Source organism: Hetaerina americana, unplaced genomic scaffold (genome assembly GCF_022747635.1).
Source record: "Hetaerina americana unplaced genomic scaffold, ioHetAmer1.1.p SCAF_2, whole genome shotgun sequence".
Classification (NCBI taxonomy): domain Eukaryota; kingdom Metazoa; phylum Arthropoda; class Insecta; order Odonata; family Calopterygidae; genus Hetaerina; species Hetaerina americana.
In genome coordinates this window covers 63,448,877-63,468,508 of record NW_027286763.1, presented here as the reverse complement: position 1 = coordinate 63,468,508, position 19,632 = coordinate 63,448,877, and the positions used below count along the sequence as shown (strand labels likewise).

General features: G+C 36.7%; 1 protein-coding gene across 1 annotated transcript in view; it reads left to right on the top strand.

Annotated features, from left to right (window-relative positions):
• Window positions 1–19,632, top strand: part of nau (myogenic-determination protein nautilus) — a 93,136-nt gene that overhangs the window by 48,129 nt on the left and 25,375 nt on the right. Inside the window, exon 3 of the mRNA XM_071585543.1 lies at window positions 4,926–5,004. Within this exon, the coding sequence (XP_071441644.1) occupies window positions 4,926–5,004 (79 nt within the window). The remainder of the gene's footprint in view (window positions 1–4,925; window positions 5,005–19,632) is intronic.

Here is a 19,632-nt window from a genome sequence, read left to right as displayed (position 1 = left end):
CTAAAAATGCCATACAATTTTTGAGAAGTGTGACTGATGATTTCCTGAGCGATGTTTTCCTCTCGCTCAGTCAAATGAAGCATTTTCATGAAAAGTCGATTAAGTCCCAGGTCTCAAAAGAATGTTTATCAATCATTTTATGGTGAGCTCATTAATTAACCTTTTTAATGCCCGTTGTACATTAAATTAGCCACCTCCCTCGAAATAGAAGTGTGCTAGTTTACCAATGAAACCTATCCACTACGCTAAAATGTGAGAAGTCGAGTGAACTGATAGTAAATTGTCTTCCTCTCATAAACAAGCAACCTAACAGTAGTTCAAATAACTCAAGAATTATGACAAATCAACAATTGTGGAAAAAAACCTGATAAAACTTGATACACGTAATTCCCGTGGATTATACAAATCGCGCTCACTAATGAATGAGCTCCAGAGCATTGGATCGCTGCTGGAATTTTGGAGCGAGGAAGGAGGGGAGGGATGGCTATGGAGCGTGGGGAGTGGGGAATCCCCCATCTGGATAGGGTTGTTGAACAAGAGGGGAGTAGGACAGGGAAGGAGTTTGCGGCGGGGATGAAAAGGAAAGTTTTTTTTATATAACGGCGGTCTGTGAATGGAGACTAGGAGTTAAGGGCGAGGAGGAGGGAAAGGAAGTGGGAAGAAAGAGAGGGAAAACTTTTAAAGAGGTTTTATTAATCGTGGACAGGTGGCTCCCCTATTTGGATGGTTGGGTGTTATACAAACTGGGAGACTCGGCGTCATTCGATGTGGCAGTGGAAAGATGGCTCCCACAATGGGGTGGATGAAAAGAGAAGCTCGCGGTGAAGACCGTTTCCTCGTTGGCACTTGAGTGGATAGCCCCTGTTCCATCACGTGTCCCCTTCAGGTCTAGAGACGGGATGGAAGAGTTTAAATAAAAATAAACTTGCCGACCTTGCTTGATAATTGCCGGTGGAAATATCGAGCAAAATTTCCGTTGCGATGTTATGAGCGCCTGACTCCGCATAGACGTGATATTCTAGTATTGCTCGACCACTCCTCGATGCCGTCTTCTTAACTAGGTCCCAATTTTTTGCATGCTCATTCAAGAATATTTTTATCTAATTCCATTTTGTTGGCAGTTTAAAGCTCTGGAAAATGTAAAAATATCATATTATCATCATTACAGGGCCATATCGATCTCTTCACAAAAACCCGCCAAACTGCGAAAACAAATTCATACAGATAATAATATAGAGAAAATGAATAGAAACACGTAAATGGTAGATTTGGTGGGATAGGTGGAAGTGTGCGCATTCCAAAAATAAATGTTTTCTTTACCGGGACTTGAATCAAGGACTTTTAACTTACCGAGCAGATGCTCTAACCATTGAACTACCAATTAAGACGTAATAATCAATTGAAGAGGTGGATCTTCACACATCCGAGCGTATCCGATGACGTTTCGATGAACATTATCGTGCAGAGGAAGCCACTCCACGCAACTTATAAACTCCATTGACGCAGGGTATAAGATTTTGAATTCAAAGGAACGACATTACCACTCAGTTTCATTTATTTATAAATAAATTAAATTTATAACTTAATTTTTTATATTTAAATCAGTCATAATTGTATCATGATAATGCTTTGAAAGAGGACGGTTTGATAAACGACGTGGGAGGATTAGGGACCCTGAGTCAGTTAATTAGAGTCCAAAATGATTGGGTGGAGGCGGAGGGGAGAGTGGATATTGATATACCCTTACCATCTCTGAAGAATGGAGACGGGGTGGGATAGGTAAATCATATTGAAATCGTGAGAGGAAGTATAGGTGGATTTGTAGCCGGGTTACTGGGTGGACTGGTGGGAATAGAAATCGTTGGATGGAGGATGGATCGTTTGGAAAGGCGAGTAGGAGGGAGTGCATCAAAGGAAAAAAGACTAGGATGAGCTATACCCGTGTTTCCAGCGCGGTTTTGGAGGTTGTTTGGAAGGAGAGATAGGAATTAAGGGGAGAGCGTCATGTCTCGAGGCAAGCAGGTGGAGAATGAGAAAGGAGTAAAATGATTAAGCGAAGGAGTTGTGGGGTTGTGGCTATGACGGAAGGAGATATGCAAAATAATCCAGGGAAAGAAATCAGGAGGAATGCATGGGAAATTATACTATGGAGTGATTACGTGTAGGAATCATAGGAGCGGAGTAAAATCAAAACAGGTGTACATACATCACGGGATGAATTATTCTAGGTGAAGTAAATTCTAATTCACATTTCGAAAAAAATTTGCAATAACTATATTCGTAATGTAGAACCGGTAGAGTATTACTCCGAGCAAAAGACTGCTTTTGGCATCGAATTTTAATATTTTCTAATACATACCGCGATTGCTTATAGTGTGCCATACTTCTCTAAAATAAATTACTTCGTTAAATAGAAAACAATTTTGCTATACTCGTATTGTCATACTTATACTCACTTATGTTTTTACGCAAGCTTAGATGTTACATAATGGCCTGAATTAATTTTACAATACTTATGAGGACAAAATTCAAGTGAAATCATAGCATCCACTGGATATTTACGTTAAATGAGGGTAAATAAAGTTAACATAATTTCATTTAAATGAGATGTTTTCCTGCTCTTATTCTTATAGCTCGAGACAAATAGTATTCGCCATGAATGTGCATAAAATATATATTTCAAGAGTTTTATTTAGTTATAAAATGTACCCCCTTGTATATAAAAAATACTAATGACGAATAATGGATCTCATTAGAGCGTTATGGTTTGAATTATATAATACTAAGTTTTAAAAATACCGCGATTTCGTTGCATATATTTAAGCACCTCATTCATAGGAAAATTATATCATCAATGATAGTTATATATCACCTGAACACTCCTCTTTATTTCAATTTGACCCTTTGATGAGGCACCCGAATGCATGTAGAGGTGGACTTGCATGAAGTCAGACAGGCATATTCGCGGTCCGAAGAAACACGGCTTTATTTCCTAAAGATAAAGAGTGCGGAGGAAAATTTACTTGTTGCGTGAAGGCTTTTCCGAGCAACGAAGTCTATTCAAAAATATTTGTCTGAGTAAAAAAGGAGAAAGAGGATTTGGGAGAGGTCGTAAATAAATAAAAAAAACGTGCGTGGGTGCGGGAGGAAAAATGAAGATCCGAAGACGAGTGGGAGGGAAGACTCGAAGAGGGAGAGTCGAGGACGGAGAACAGAGAAAAATAAAGCAAGAGGAATGGGGGGAATGGGGACGTCGGAAAAGCGGTCGGAAGAGGAATGGTTGTGAGAGAGAGACAAGAGGGGGAAAAATGTTAGCCAATAAAGTAGAGAATCAAAGAGGAGAGGGATAAGTGCCAAATGGTCGGACGTGTCAGTGGGGATATAAAATTTTGAAAGAGGAAAGGGAGTTGGGGGCCACCTTGTCGACTAACTAAAGTGCGGCAAAACAAGGAAAGGAAATGTTGGCGGACATTTATTTGAATATCTCACAAATCTGGGAAGGTGAATGCGTTGGCGGTGGAGGATATTTCGCTTGATTCCTCCGTGGCGTTCACCTACCGACGCATGCGCTGGTCCGTTGGCCATGGTGCCATGGATCCGGAGTGAATAAATAAGTAAAATGGAACAGTTTAAAGAAAACAATCTTCTACTTTTTGATTTTTAAATACTACCGCGAGGTATGTCATGCGAGAGCTTGATTATTTTAAAAATGTACTTGAATCTTTTTTAAGTAACATATTAGTATGTTAGATCAATAGTGCTAAACTGTCATGCACCAGGGAATTTTGTTCATTTAATTGCCGTTAATGCTGTTCTAGTCTACTCCATTGATTTTAAATTAATTCTACCAATAAGATTTTTTTTTAAATATTTGAGGAATCATTCGTTTGTGCCATTGAGCAAGAAACGATGATTTTCATTATTCACTACATCTGCTAGAGCTTCAGTTTGGTAATTTATTGTGATGTTTAAAAAAATGTGTGCGAGCCTCAAAGGTAATCTGTAGCTTTCTATAAGGGAAATTACACTTTGCTTTGTCGATAAGTTGATATTACAAGTTGAAAATATAATTGCAAGTTGAAAAAAGTTGTAATGTTTTTCCTCCTCATGATTAAATAGTAGCAGTGTGAATAACATACGTTTAATTCGGTTTAATTCGCCACTAATGGGAGAGTTTTTTTCTATTTTTAATAAACATAAGTCATAGAGATCAGCAAATTGGAGATATTATAATTGCGATAATGAAATAAACAACAACTTTACGCTAAATATTTTGCCTCACTACACTAAATCACATTTTCTTTCGATTCACTATAAAAACTGGCCTTTTTACAGTGACCAAAAAAAGGAAAAACACGATCCGTATACGGTACGGAGTGTTTACGCTGCTGTTGGACTGAAGAGTGGTGAAGCATATACCAGTGTTTGTTGACTTAACTGGGATGGCTTGGAAGCGACGATATATCAAAACCAAAACATGAAAAGAATATAGCCTTGGATCTTAAGGCTGGGAGTGTTCGTAGAAAACAGTGATTTAAATCAAGGAAAACAGTTTTTTCTTCGAAGTGTCTGGGATCTCAGTGACGAGAATTTTTCATTTAAGAAATAAAAATGCCGGTTCATGAAATGCATAGATATTACGTTTTTTATACTAATATTGATTCATATAATAGTTTCAAACCTATAGGTATCCAGAAAACAGGAACTTAAAAAAAGTGTTAATTGTAAAATTGTCGAAATTCCATTAATACAATAGAAATGTTCCTACTGATACGTCTATATTATATGGGTGAACTAATTCATGCATATTCTTATTTGCCTCAAGAACACACTAATTTTAATAAATGAATTGTGATTTACTTAAGACCATCGTAAACATTTTTATTACGGTGGACAGATTTTTTATGTTTTTCTTAATATTCCAGGTGGGCTCCGCAGCAGCCGCAGCATCATCCGCCCTGTTTCTCGCTGATCGACTTCACAACCACTTTTCTCGGTTTTCCGGTAAGTCACGGCAAACTTAAATTACAAATATCGTACAACAAATGGCAAAATACTGTATTCTTATATGCACTTAAATGTCATTTCTTGCTCACACAATATGTTTATGCAAGTGAATTGAAGAATTACGATTCTTATTTAGCCTTATGGCAATTAGTTTAGATTGAATGTTCCAAATATTCACCAGTTTATTTTTCGTTTCTGTTGTGATTGAGATTCTGTCTATTCCTAAATAAATTATGTTATTTCATTTTTGGGCACCATATGTGAAAAATACTATGCCTGATATTTTATAAATGTCTTTTCTTAAGGTCAAACTAATATCATAGCACACTATATTTTAGTGGTGTAGCGTGCACTATTATTTGTCAACCAGATATTCATTCCACATTATTTAGTGGTGTATCTATTGCTTGAATAATCAAATGGGAAATGCAGGGAAATTATTCAATTTATCCAATTAAATTTTGCTTAAAGATAAATTTTAGAGCTTATTTATATTTTGTTTCAATGTTTCATTGCCTCTAGTGCTACTCTCATTCAAACCGCTTTATCTTATTGTAAATAACGTGAAATACCGTTAGGAAGGGGAGAAATGCTCATTCAGTAACCGATATTTACGATCTCAATTTTATTTAAAATATATGGAAATAAAATATGTACGCATGCACACACACAAACTATTTAAAAATTATTCAAGTTGGAAAAGATATATTCTGTTGAGAAGGGGTAACCGTCATATCCTCACTACTCAGAAAAAATATTTATTATGAAGAAATGAGAAAGCAATCGTTAGAACAGCTGTAAGGATACCGGAGACTCGATCTTCTTTGGAATAGTATTTTTGTTGCCAAAAGTTTAGGACGCGACTTCGTGGATTCTTTGGAGTCGTGCGAAGGTACCGTTCGATCCAAAAATTCATCCGCCCTTACCGTTAATTCCCACCCCGATCCTCGTTTGAAATCTAAACACCACCGCCGCTTATCCCACCACTTTCCTTCGAGTCTCCCAATCCGCCTTTCTTCCACTCCCACCCCAAGAGTGAGAGTGATGACGCAATGCTTCCGGCGTCCTCTTCCGGATGCGCGCCACGGCTGCGATGACGCAAGTGGAACACAGTTGGTGCTGGAAGACCCGTAGAGGGGAATGTTGGACCGTTCCTTTTTTTCATTTCATACAACGTACAAATGGTATTCGGACGAAAAGTTTTTTTATAAGAGCTTCCGAAAGTGCCATCATGGCTTTCAACAGTCCCTTTGCACTATCGTCTTCTGATGATGAAAGCTCGCTGAACTCGCGCATCTTTGCCCTGCCTTTGCTGTTATTGGTACCATTATTCCGAGTGCAATATATCTTTCATGACCATCACAAGCAAAATCTACGGTGTTCGCACGGGGTTGATGCAACAAATGAAATATTTATCTGAATTAATCGGAATTTGGGGCGTGCAGAATACTTAGTATATTAGTAATTTTTATCGCCAAAATTAATTTAATGATTGATAATTGATTATACTGGTCGCTTATTTCCTCCTTTTGAGTTATTACTTTTTTATCTAAGAACCTTGGTAACTTCGCATCATTTTGCGGCAGTATTGAGATTTTTCCTCGATACTTAGAATTCTTCAAAATACGAGGACAAGTTAATAATTAGGACAAAGATAACTGCCATCAAAATCCTCAGTAAGATAGTTACCTGTGGTCAATTTTTAATACACAGGGTCCGTATAATAAGTATCGGAACTGGTTCCAAAAATCAAAATTTATTGCAGTTATCATTATAATTACTTAATAATCTTACAAATACATTCCTCCTGCTTCGACATACTTAGTTCACGTCAACCACTCGTCAAAAGCCCGCTGGAAATCGGTTTCCGGAATACTGTTGAGAGCCTCTGTCGTCGCCACTTGAACCTCCTCGATGGAGTCGAACCGATATCCTTTGAGTTCCTTTTGAGCTATCCTTTGAGGTAATAACGTTTTCGAGAAAATCATCATATTCCTGGACGCCCAAAATTTCTTGCGAAATTTCCTCCCGCGACAGTTTTTGTTCCTCGCTCAAGACTTTCAGCACCAGCTTCACGCACGCTTTCCTCATCGCAAGATCCTCTGTTACAATGTGGACGCTTCCGACTGAAAGGCCGGTCTCCTCACGATAAGGGTGATGGTTAAACGCCCGTCAGAGTCCAAAACCCTTTTCACTTAAGCCACCTGAGCATTGATTCGAGCGGTCGTCGGGCGTCCGACGCGGTGCTCGTCAGCGACGAGCTCCGCGTCGGACGCCCGACCTTCCTTAAACATTTTTCGCCGCTCAAAAACTCTTGTGCGATTTAAGGCATCATCCCCATAAGCCTTTTTAGTGAGTTCAAGGGTCTCTGACGCGGATTTCCCCAGTTTAACGCAAACCTTCACAGCGTAACGTTGCTCGACAGAGCGCTCTATGCTGGCGCGACAACGCCACAAACAATCACACGTAACCAAAATTCACCTCCTGTCTCAACGCTTGCCCGGAGTAGACTAAACTAAAGTGCGCCAGAGTAGTGGCTGACCCCTCTATCGAATCGACCGGTCGGACCCCCATCCATCGCTCCGTTGAGGTTACAGCGAGGCAGTCACGATACTTATTGTACGGACTCTGTAACATAAAACAACACATATATACATATCACAGCACTTTACTGTGCCTCTATTCTAGCTGTATGAGTGCATAAGACATTTGGCTGTTTTCTCAGCACTCCACGTTTAATATCCTTGGCAACCACGAAACGTTTGCCACAAAAAAAGAGTTTTAAAGGAACAGCAAAATGATTGTTTCCTTGAGTTAAGTCATGGTTTCTAAGGTGGTGCTGGAAAAAATTGTCACTCAAATTCATCATTTATTTCATGAATTAATGGGTCCACACAAAGTATACAACTACAGTGATAGTTCATCTCTTACTCTAGCTATTAAGCATAAAAGGTCACTTCAATTAGTAATTAGAAGAATATGATGCATTTCTGGATTATTAAATATCAATTACCTCTATTCTGCGGCCATTAAATGAAAATTTTATAAATTACTCGGCAATATCTGCAGCTCTCTCGAAACATTTTACCATTTATTTAATGCCTTACCAATGTAGATGTGCGAAAGATCTATTTGACGTAAAACACCTTCTGGGCTAAGAACTACCTCCATTTGACACCTTCTGGGCTAAGAACTACCTCCATTTGAGGTTCCTCAGAGTGTGTGCTGTAGGAACCGGGTCCCTGGATACATGCCCCGTTGGCATCATCTCTCTATCATTCGGGGGTTGTAAAAAGATTCCATAGTTTCATTTTCAGCCCCATTAAAATTAATGAACGGGGAGGAGGAAATCAAAGGTGTACAGAGTGAAATTTCAGAGACAATGAAGGATGAATACATCACAGAATTTCATGTTGTTTATCTCATATTTGTCTGCTTCTTTGCGTAGTTTGTCTCATTAATTAAAGCCATTCAAGAGCAAGCGTGCTCCAATTACGTTTTTTACATAAATACGACACTGTAGGCAGGTTCATTCTAAAAGCTTTAATTACTAACTATTTTTAATCGAAAATATGAAAGTTTCAATTTAAGTCAATTTTTCATGAATTTATTTGTCTTCCTCAATCAATAGCCACTCAGCTATCCTTTGAAATTGCATGGCTTCCACCCTGCTAGTTTCACATAAATGCATTCATCTCGGCGCGCTTGATTTTCCCCGATTCAGCGTCTCAAAAAATATGGTCCTGCTACTGCAATCTGACGACTTATATATTTGCTTCATGTGTTTCTGATTCATGCATAATCTATGCTTTCTAATTTCTAAGATTCAATTATGTCAGCTGTGTTCTCCCCAATTGGCAAAATGAATTGAAGATCGGAAAATATTTATTAGAATTTATTCAGTTGAATTTTATTTATCGCATATAAATAGTTTTATAGAAACATATAACGCATATAAATAGTTTTATCGCACAAAAGTAATGAATTATAAAATAGCAAGGAATAATAATAATACATGAGAGTAAAAATGTATGCAAAAAACTTCATTGTAATTGATCTAGTTATCATGTATTCTTTTTCTGGTCCAGTCATATTCTCCATTAGACCTAAAAGTAATCATCATGGTTTCATGGCTATCACATATCAAAAATTTAAAATGTAAAAATAGATCTATTTATTATAGGGAGAGATCATTACTGAAGGTAATCTAGTGTAATAATTTTTTCGGTCACTAAAACTCCAATTTCATGTGTAATCTGGAAGAAAAGTCATTTATAAACAATGTGATGGCAAAATTTTCGAGCAAATTATGGTGAGTACCGTAGATTCATACCTCAATATGTACCTCATCAAAGAAAAACTGTAGCATTTAAACATATGCATGTATGGCATTACATGCATACATTATGGCATAGAAATGTCTTTTTTGGACTGCAAAGCCTGAATCATCGTTAGAATATTTTTCGCATTTCCTTTGATCTTTCATCTATTTTGTGACATCGAAATCCCGGAGTCTTTCAAATTAGGTATAATTTTCCTGCACGCTTCAAAAACTCCAGGTCCCATTCCTTCATCCCATCCTCCAAGTCTGGCATCTTTTTTTGGTTTCGCTCAGCGGCAGCTAAGGGCACCGCACTCCTCGGTTCCTAGAATGCTTCTTTTTATATAAGCGCACTCCCGATTCCATTAGCGACACCCAAGATGCTCTCCGAAGGGGATGATAAAACACGCAACGCCTTCCCATCCTCCCCCCCATAAACTCTTGCTCTTTACGAGATTTTAACTTCGCAAGGGGCTAGAGAAGGAAGTTTTGGGGCCTTCCAGCTTTAATCTCCTTACCCGCATTCTAAATCTCAATCGCGGTATAATGGAACACGGTATTCACCAATCTTCTGAGAGTTAGTGAAACTAGTGGTTCCTGGATACTGCGTGAATAATGATTACATTTTGAAAATAGAAAGGAGACGGATGCTTTTGTACTGTTAAAGTTATTCTCTTCCGTTTGTAGTTCTCTAAAAGTATAGGGCTTTACTGATGCGCGTTGTATCTTATAAAGAAAGAATTAGGACGTGGGTTCCTTCGATCAATTTTGACTCGCACGTTTGGTGGGTATACTGTATGATGCTTTTAATTTTCTCTTTTCCTTCCTTTCATCGCTTCATGTCATGCTAAATGAGAATTAAAATTTAGAAGTCTAAATACATTGAGTTTAAGCAATTAAATGCTGCAAAATTAGCTTAAATAAGGAATAGCTATGGCATGAAATATGGTAAAGCAGTTCTGTCTTGCTACCACCATGAATTTTTATTTTATTCAATTGAATTATTTTCCCGTTAGCCATGAAGTACGAAGAAAATTATAATTCTGAGGAGTTGAGTCATTATTTGAAATTAACACTTTTATATTTTCAAGCAACCTTTAATAACAGGAACTTCAAATGAGTGAGTAAAACATAAACATTCAAATTTTAAAATTCTTATGATGGTCAATTTGTATTGTATATTGAGTGATCTCGATCTGAATTTTAGCTTGGCTTAATATCAAGAGAATCAATTTCAGAATGAAGGCCATTTTGAGATTTGCACCAAGTTAAGCGTAAGAAAATATGGGATGGAGTGATCGTGAATACGTATAATAAGGTACTCTTAAATTATTTACTCCAATTCTGTGTAGCACATCACCTTAGTAGTACAAACAAATCGAACAAAAATGCTAACAAGAGTAGCTATTTGTGAAAATGCATGCGATACAGAAGTTTCAGATCAGAGCATAAAATGCAAGAATTGTTTTAATTTAATGGCAAATGAATACTGTTGTGTTTTTGGTAGCAATGGATATAATTCACACCATATGAAAATTCCTTGTTCAACCCCAATTTATTTGAAAATTATGAATAGAATGTTTAATACAATAACCACAAGTTAGTGATTGCTACGTTGCCATAAAGTAAGAAACATCAATACCCAGGATCCTACACTCATTTTGAAACATTTTTTAATGAAGAGGGAAAGTTTTTGGCTGAAAAATGAAATCAAAAATAACAGTTCGGCAAGTCACAATTATCCCGCTTAACTTGTCACTTTCATATTAAACGGAAGGCACTTTTTTCTCGGCTCTTCGAGAAAGTAGGTAATTGGGGGTGGTAAAAAAGTTGGAGCGCGTCGAGTACGAGGGAAGGGGTCAAAGGGGGCAAAGAGTCAAATAAAAGGGAGGCTAATGGAGGATATTTGTTTTAAATGGACAAAGGGTGTGAGGAAAGTTGGAGGGAAGGGAACTTTGATGGGACCGTGAAGGAAGAACTGCTTGGAATTTTTCTCATATGATAAATTTGGAGGTGATTACATCATTCTGAACACAGAAATTTTTCTTATAATTATTGTGTGCATGATGGGTCACTTCATAAAAAATAATAGGATTTCAAGGAGAACCTCGTTTGTTTTTCGTTATCATTAAATTTAAAATATTACTCGGGATATTAAATGGGGAAATTGTGCTCATAATTGCCAGTATGTTATCATGGATTTTCAAAATAAGATATTTGTAGTAAAGTATAGATATACGGGTCGCATTGCATTTCAATTAGTCTTAAAGAAGTAGTGTTCCCATTATTATTTCTTATTATTATAAATGATACATGTTCTGGTTTATATATATATATATATATATATATATATATATATATATATATATATATATATATATATATATGTATATATATATGTATAGTATATATATATATATATATATATATATATATATATATAAACTTGGAGAGCAACAAACAATATAAGAACACATGAAAAGAACACTCACACGTTATTTCTTAATGATTTCGATGGAATTTAGCTCCGTCTTCTTTGGAAGAAACAGTAGTACTGGTGTAGTACTACTGTACTACTGTTACTCAGTACTACTGTTTCTTCCGAGGAAGACGGAGCTGAATTCCGTCGAAATTGTTAAGAAATAAGTGTTCTTTTTATGTGTTCTTATATTTTTTGTTGCCCTACAAGTTTTTTATTCAACACTTCCGGGTTACTTCGACGAAATCATTGACGAAATCGCTTTGTCGCTTTAATATGGTTTTTAAGTTATGCCGGAAATTTAGGGCATATGGGGTTAGTATAGAGCGCATTTGAGGTCGCTATGAAGGATTTTAATTTTTAATGAACTGAAGAATGCTGTACATCATTATCGCAAAAAGTTTTCATCGGTTGATTCTTCGTTTATTAATGTAGATTTCAATTTTTATATGAGGCAACAGCATTGTAGTGCATCCAGAGAGCCAAAGAAATAGTAATTCTCCCAATAACTATGAATTGGTTTATTCATCGTGTACACATATTACATATTTTTTAACAATAAACAAAGTTTGTTAAAATTACTTCTCAATCCTGAACTTAGGTATCTGCTCCGCAGATTAAATCTGCGGAGAAGTAGTCTTTTTATTATGGGTAATAAAGACTTTCATGAAGTTAAGCCTGAAATAGCAGAAGAAAGTCTATGGTTTTATGTTACATTGGAGATGAGGACAGTAGCCGTTTGTTGACTGAGTTATTTGCTAGAAAGAACTATATATAAAACTAAACATAAATCATTCTAAGGCCGACACAGGTTACGTGAAGCCTAATTCGGTTCGCATAACAAGGAATACAGTGGAGGGATGGGGAGGATGAGAAAGACCAGGAACGCAGGGGTATGCAAGTCCATATTGTGCCGGAGGAAAGCTGGGAGATGTGGCAGAAGGAGGGAGGGAGATAAGCAAAAGTTGACATCATAATGGGTGGATGGTGTATTTTTCCTTGCCTTTCGGAATTTTAATTGCTTCCCGCCGTCCTATCCAGTCTTCACCAGTCCGAATACTTACATGCTCCGCGTGCCGACTATCCCTCCCCCTCTCTCTCCTTTATCCGCCGTATTTCAGTTTTTTTTCGCTTCTAAACGTCACGAATTTCCTACCCTCACATTCCCACCCACACTAAGGGTTTTCCCGAACTTACAGAGTCCAGAAAACAACACAGGCATATTCAAGATTTTCTTCAACACTTTCCGGGGTTGAAGACAAAATATTTTATGGAAAGTCCAATTGAATTGAAGAAAATTTATATTTGCGTCTTCGTGTAGGGCAAAGAGGTTTCTTGAAAATAGTTTCGGTCGTATCTGTTAAGCTTAAATTTTTGCCAAACTTGTTACTGTACGTAATTCCAGGCTTGGAATTACAAAACGTTGGTGAGGGCGAATTTATTAAAGCAAAGAATAAAAACTAACTCAGCCTATCTTCTATTTTCTTCTTTCGCATTTCCATTATATGTATTTACGATTTGCTTATTATTTAAGATGCTGGAATCCATAAATTTTCATTTTATCTTGTCTCCTAGTTTTCTTAGCATATGCTTAGAAGAAGTTTGAAAAATAAAAATTCTGAATTTTAAATAAATTTTTTTAAATTTAATTCCCCTACATTGTACTGATCATCCCATAGATTTGAGAAACTAAATTCTGATGATGCTATAAAGAGTTATTGGTTTATTATAATTCTTGAAATTATAACTTATTCCGTTCACGGAGTTAACATTCATCAGCCTCATTCAAGGGTAATTTTTCTTATCGCCGATTACGAATCTCATTGCAAATGTAAAATATTTGTCCCGGAAAAGGTTTCAAGTGGAAAAAATGTCCATTTGGGCAAAGACCCCACGTGAATTTTCAAGTAATAGATTTTGATTCCCCTTAGTTTTCAAACCAAAATATTGGATGGCTTTAATCATTTAATATATTGTACTTTATCCTGGAAGAGAGTTCCATAACCTGAAACAACTTTAGAGCACCCATCCGTTTGTTCGAATTTAAATATGGTACTGGATTCCTCTGGGAAGATTGGGGTAAATGCTTTCCCTATCAGTTTTTATGTTATGCCGCCATAAATTTGAACGATAAATAGGCCTCATTCTCAAAAATTGCTGGATTGAAATGGAGAATTATTTCAGAATTCATGGATTTGTACATAATAGGCTGGATCATCATCCTTAAAATAAAACATTTAGCATATTATTCACTGATACCGACTAACAGTCCTTCGCGCAACCTTCTATAGCGCAAAGGGCTGAGAGTTGGCTATGAAGTCGAAGATATCGATTCAAACTTGAAATATCGTAGGCGGTTAGGAAACAAAACGTGGTGACACATTTGTGAATCTGTGTGAAACATGAATAGAATAAAGTAGAAAGATAGGCAACATTGCTGCATTTAGGAATGATATTAGATTCTGAATCCCATTACCAATCCCCTTAATAGTTGTTTGCTAATTTTTGTCAAGTCAGTCAAACATGGGTGTTGTCGATGACCTCCAAATTATTTTGTCATCACCATTTCAGTCTATTGATAACTATTGACACTTTTAGTTTAATTTTATTCCACTTCGGCAATAAACTCTGCCGGGAGGGAGGAGGAGTCTTTAAGGAGTGTCAAAATCACTTCTCAATCTTTTCCATACAATTGGCATGATTAAGAAAATCCCAGCGGAAAAACTTCTCTTGAGGTTGTTCACCTAGGATAATCAAAAGGCTGAGCAGCAATTCCTAATTTACACCTTTATCATTATCATTCACGATGTTCCTGTGAGTTTTGGAAAGAAAAAGTATAAATATGAAGATGATGGAGCTGAGGGGAGAAGATAATGAGAGCGGGATCGATTGCAGAAGAAAAACAAATTGTGATTGCGTCTCTTGCGGTCCACATTCCAAAGCCAAGTGGCGACATCCCGGAGGAGCTGGAAGTGGACGAAACCGAAGTATCCTTCCTAGCCGTCTCATAATTAGCGAGAGGGGGACCAGGAGGTTTTACAGGGGAGAAGAGGAGAGTGGATTCGTTTGCGGGGTCGTCGGTGGGAGGGGTGGAGGAAGAAGAATTATGGGGAAAAACGAAGAGGGAAGAGGAGGAAGGGGTGGTGGGAATATGGGAGGGATGTCCAAGGGATGGAATGAGTGCGAGTTGCAGGAGGAGATGAATGATTCGAAAGTTGGAACAGGAAAATCTGCTCGTTTTCCTACTCTTCTCCTTCCTTTACGCACGGAGATCCACTCACTCATCTCAGTGCCTCACAGTGATTCGAATTCAGGTTGATTCTTTTTATAAATCTTTTATGCTATTCATCAAATATATCTTTGGCTCCTCTCATCTCCGATGGTATCAAACTCTAGGCATTAACCTTTTTAATATTCTCAAAATACCATTAAAAAATACTAAACGGCTTCGCCCTTCTTCTGGTGAAATTTCAACTTATTATTAAATACGACTCGGACATTGCTACAGGGCAACATCCAAAAACTATTATATCGTATATTGCTGTAATGTCATTTCATGCATTTTTATTTTCAAAATGCATGCTTATACAACTTATGAATTTTTCCTGGATATTTCTAGGCGCTTTATTTTTGCCAAATTTTGGTTTAAAATAAGTTGGAAACTTTGACATTGATAACAAGGAAATGACATTATGATGACTGAATATTTTGAGTTTTAGATAATGATTCCGTGTCACGCTTTACCTATTTTTAAAGTAAATGCAATTTTTGCATATTAGTTTATGTTTCATTTACAAAGTTTTCAATTGAACTTTAAAAAAACGTTTCAACACCAGCTTTGGATATATATCCAGAAGCATAGGTATTGATGATGAAGGTGTGGCATCAGTATGGTTCAAAGCTCTTCGAACGGTGGCTTTGATATCAAATTGATAGATATAAACAAGAAGGAATTGAAAAAAACATAGTATAATACATTTCCAGCATTTGCGAACAAATTGAACCTGTGTATTTCCTGTATTGTATCGTCAAAGTATCTTCTGGGGCTTATAGATGATGATGCATCTCAGTATATCTCATTTTTCCACAATTCATCTTGTCATATAGCATAGTTTGATTCCATGAAAGCGAGGCTTTCATGCTGAGACTTCTAATTATTGTAAAAGGCGGCGACGCATATTTTCCGATGCAAATATGAACCGCTGACTCATAGCCGCATTCAGAATTAATTTTTTGCAGCCAATTGGTATCAAGCGAACACCTTTTTTTTGGATAATCAGTTCGGAAAAGTCGAAATAAAATTCCTTTTAGAAGAGCTTATCAAGGTAATAAAGCGGAAATATTATTACCGGTTTGACGGTAAACGTTTTGAGGCCTGACTATATTGATTTGATTTTTATGATATTTAGTGGCAATTCGTTCAAAATGAGAAATTACATTAAGATAAAGAAAAGAAACACTATATATTTATTTCGACTTTTGATGTCCTATAGCATCTATGTGGGTCGCGGTAGTCCAGGGGTGGTACATCCAGCTCCTTCGGGCATGCTGATGTGTGAATTTCACACGCCGTCGGGCTTAGTACTGGGTGAACCATCACCTACCAAACCGACCTCCGGGTTGATTACTGTGTTAATGGTTTGTGAATATATACACATATACATATACATATACATATATATATATATATATATATATATATATATATATATATTTATATATATAAATATTGGGACGGCACAATAGAGCACAAATGAAAGAGCAAGACTTAAAAGGACACTCACACGGTAAATTTTTTAAGCTTTTGGCCTTCTTCAAGTAAGACTTACTTGAGAATGCCGAAAGCTTAAACAATTTACCCGTCCCAATATTATACTGCTCGTGTGAGTGTTTTCGTATAATCGATATATATATATATATATGCATATATATATATATATATATATATGCATATATATATATATATATATATATATATATATATATATATGCATATATATATATATTCGTATATATATATGCATATATATATATTCGTATATATATATATATATATATATATATCCACGAAAATGTTCACTAAAGTGTATAAAAAGTTAGTTAAAAAGCAAGTAAAGCGAAGAAACACAAAATAAAGAGACAACATTATGGTTTTTTTGATATTTCTGTGGCACAATCACTATTCTCAATGCAAGGAAGAACACTTTTTCAATATTGTTGCAATTTATATGCTATAAAAATCAATACGTGCAATAATATTAATTGTTTAGTATATACTTCATGGAAGAAGCCTTTTGGGTATACTTCGATATTTTCTTAGCTTTGTATCCTAGGTGACTGAATTATATATTTAGGAACACATAAACAGTAGTGTAAAGGGATATTAAAAGTGAATAATTCGATTTTTTTCCTTCGAAAGCTTGCACAAGCATATCCGCGAAGAGTAAGCAATACCAAAGGAGGAAAATATTGGCAGCCGAGAGCTCAAGTTTGACACCAAATGTTTTCTTTGAAGAACCCTATGCTTTCGTGGTGAAGGGCTATTATCGGTAAATTTATGGGATGCTCTGATGCATCTATCACTTCGTAGAGAATCCCTTACTGAGAAAACACACGCACCAACGTAATGTACCAGCTGCCTTTTAGGATATAAAAATATTTCTTCCCCATCTTACGGGAGAAGTCGTTGAATATGTCGTTAAGATAACAGTGTATCAACTAGTGTGTATTTTAACTTAAATGACTTCCATCATTCATGACGATAAAGGCTCGAATTTTTGAAAATATTTAACAGATTTTTGGTATAAGATGAGCGAATCTGGAATAAGTTAAAGTTTAATGCTATAAAACAACGCTTAAAAAATCATTTGACTGTTTTTAAAGAGCATAAAATTCACTTTGCTTACGACACTAGAATAGTCTGTTACAAAATACATGTTTCTCAAAAGAACTGAACATAACGATAGTTTTACTGCCTTATATTTAGCGGTACCTTGGGCCTTTCGAAAATTGTTATTTTTTATAATAAACAACATTTTTACCACATTATAATAGAAAGTTAAAAAAATACCTAAGAAATTGAGTTTAATAAATAAGAGTGCATAATTTTAGGCAATTCAATCGCATAATTCTAATGTATCTGTTTTATGGTGCCGTTTTTACTCTTTGGAATATTACTTGTTATATTAATTACTTTTGAAATACGTTTTTGTCATTTTCTAGATTCGCTGAATGAAACGCCTATTTCGGTAGTAAATCATAGTTGAACTTCTACAATCACGCGTTAAATTTCCACATGCACAGTGGTAAGGCCATCGTTAACCTTGAGTTTAGGCGATAGTAAGCCCTTAAAATAGGCCACCCATATCAATGGTTATTAGTTAAATGATCAAATTGGAAGTAAAAGCCCTGGAGTGGGAAGCACCACCACAACCCTGTTCCAATTCCACAACCAAACTGCCCATCTCTCCCCCCTCTACTACCTCTCCACCCCGGCTCCACCCATCCGCCGCGGGCATATGCGTACGAATCGGCTGGCAAGGGAAATCATTACGACGGGACAGAGCGTCGCGCTGTCAGCTATTTCGAAAAAGGAGGCGAGGAGAGAAATGAGAGAGGAAGAGGGGGGTTCATTGGAAAAATGTGGGGGCACTTTGGACGTGTTCCACGCTGTTATTTCGGTGTTCACTTGTTGATGATATCGCTGCTCGCTCGCGCTATCAAACAAACCGGCATTTCGAGCCAGACTGCGGGTTCCTCCGGGTAACACGTGTGGAAATGGGAAAGGGAGAAGGTAGAAGAAAGGGGAGGAGGTGAGGTAGGGGATGAGGTGGGTTCGTTCGAATGGAGAATGGGTAGGACTGAGAGAGGTAGGGGGAGGAATGACGATAATTCGAAAGAGAGAGAGAGGGGAAAATGTTGAGAAGTAATAACGCGGAAAATGAAGCGGAGGGTAAACAAACCGAGGATCGCAAATCAAACAGCAGAGGGAATTTCATATTCCACGATAGTTATGTTGTCTTCTTAAGAGTAGAAATTAAAAGCCGCTCACTTTACGCATTTTAAAAGTAGTTGTGCTTGACGAAAGGAATATTTTATTGTGCGAGGATGCATGAATTTAATTTTTCCAAGTCGGAAATGTTGAGCTAATTCAGACTCACAATTTTTGTTCTTTTTGAAAGATGCAGTATACAAGGTTAGCACAGAAAATATCGGTTACAATTTTTTCGCGACGTGTATGGGATGTGCTGACTTCAGACCGTCGGTTAACTGTGCGCATGATCGCAGATCATATTGGCATTGATAAGCTGACTGTGCAAACAGAACCTCCCGATATTCTCCTTCCAGAGAGCCATCGAGTCATGGAACAGCCGCCGGCGAAAAAATTTTGACGCTCAAGGGATACACTTTGAAGAACTTTGAGACATTGTAACAATACCTAATATAAATTTATTTTTCGGAAACTTTTCCCGATACTTTTTATACAAACAATGTGTACTTTATGCATAGAACTAATAACATATATATTCTTTATTTAATGAAATGGGATCGTAAGAAAATTAATTTTCTAAGGCGTATTCAACCCAAGCAAAATAATGCGTGCAATGGGATGAATTTCGTTAAGAAAATAGATAACGTAAATTGCCGGATGAAATTAATTGTATTTCACTTCAAAAAGGTATAATAAGATTTCCTTTATTTCGTGAAATACATCGTTGCTTCAACTAAGTTACCATATTTGCATGAGCCCGAAAAGGCTTGGGAATACATAAGTATATAGTATTAAAGTTATAAGAAAAACAAATCAAATTTAGCTATGAATTTA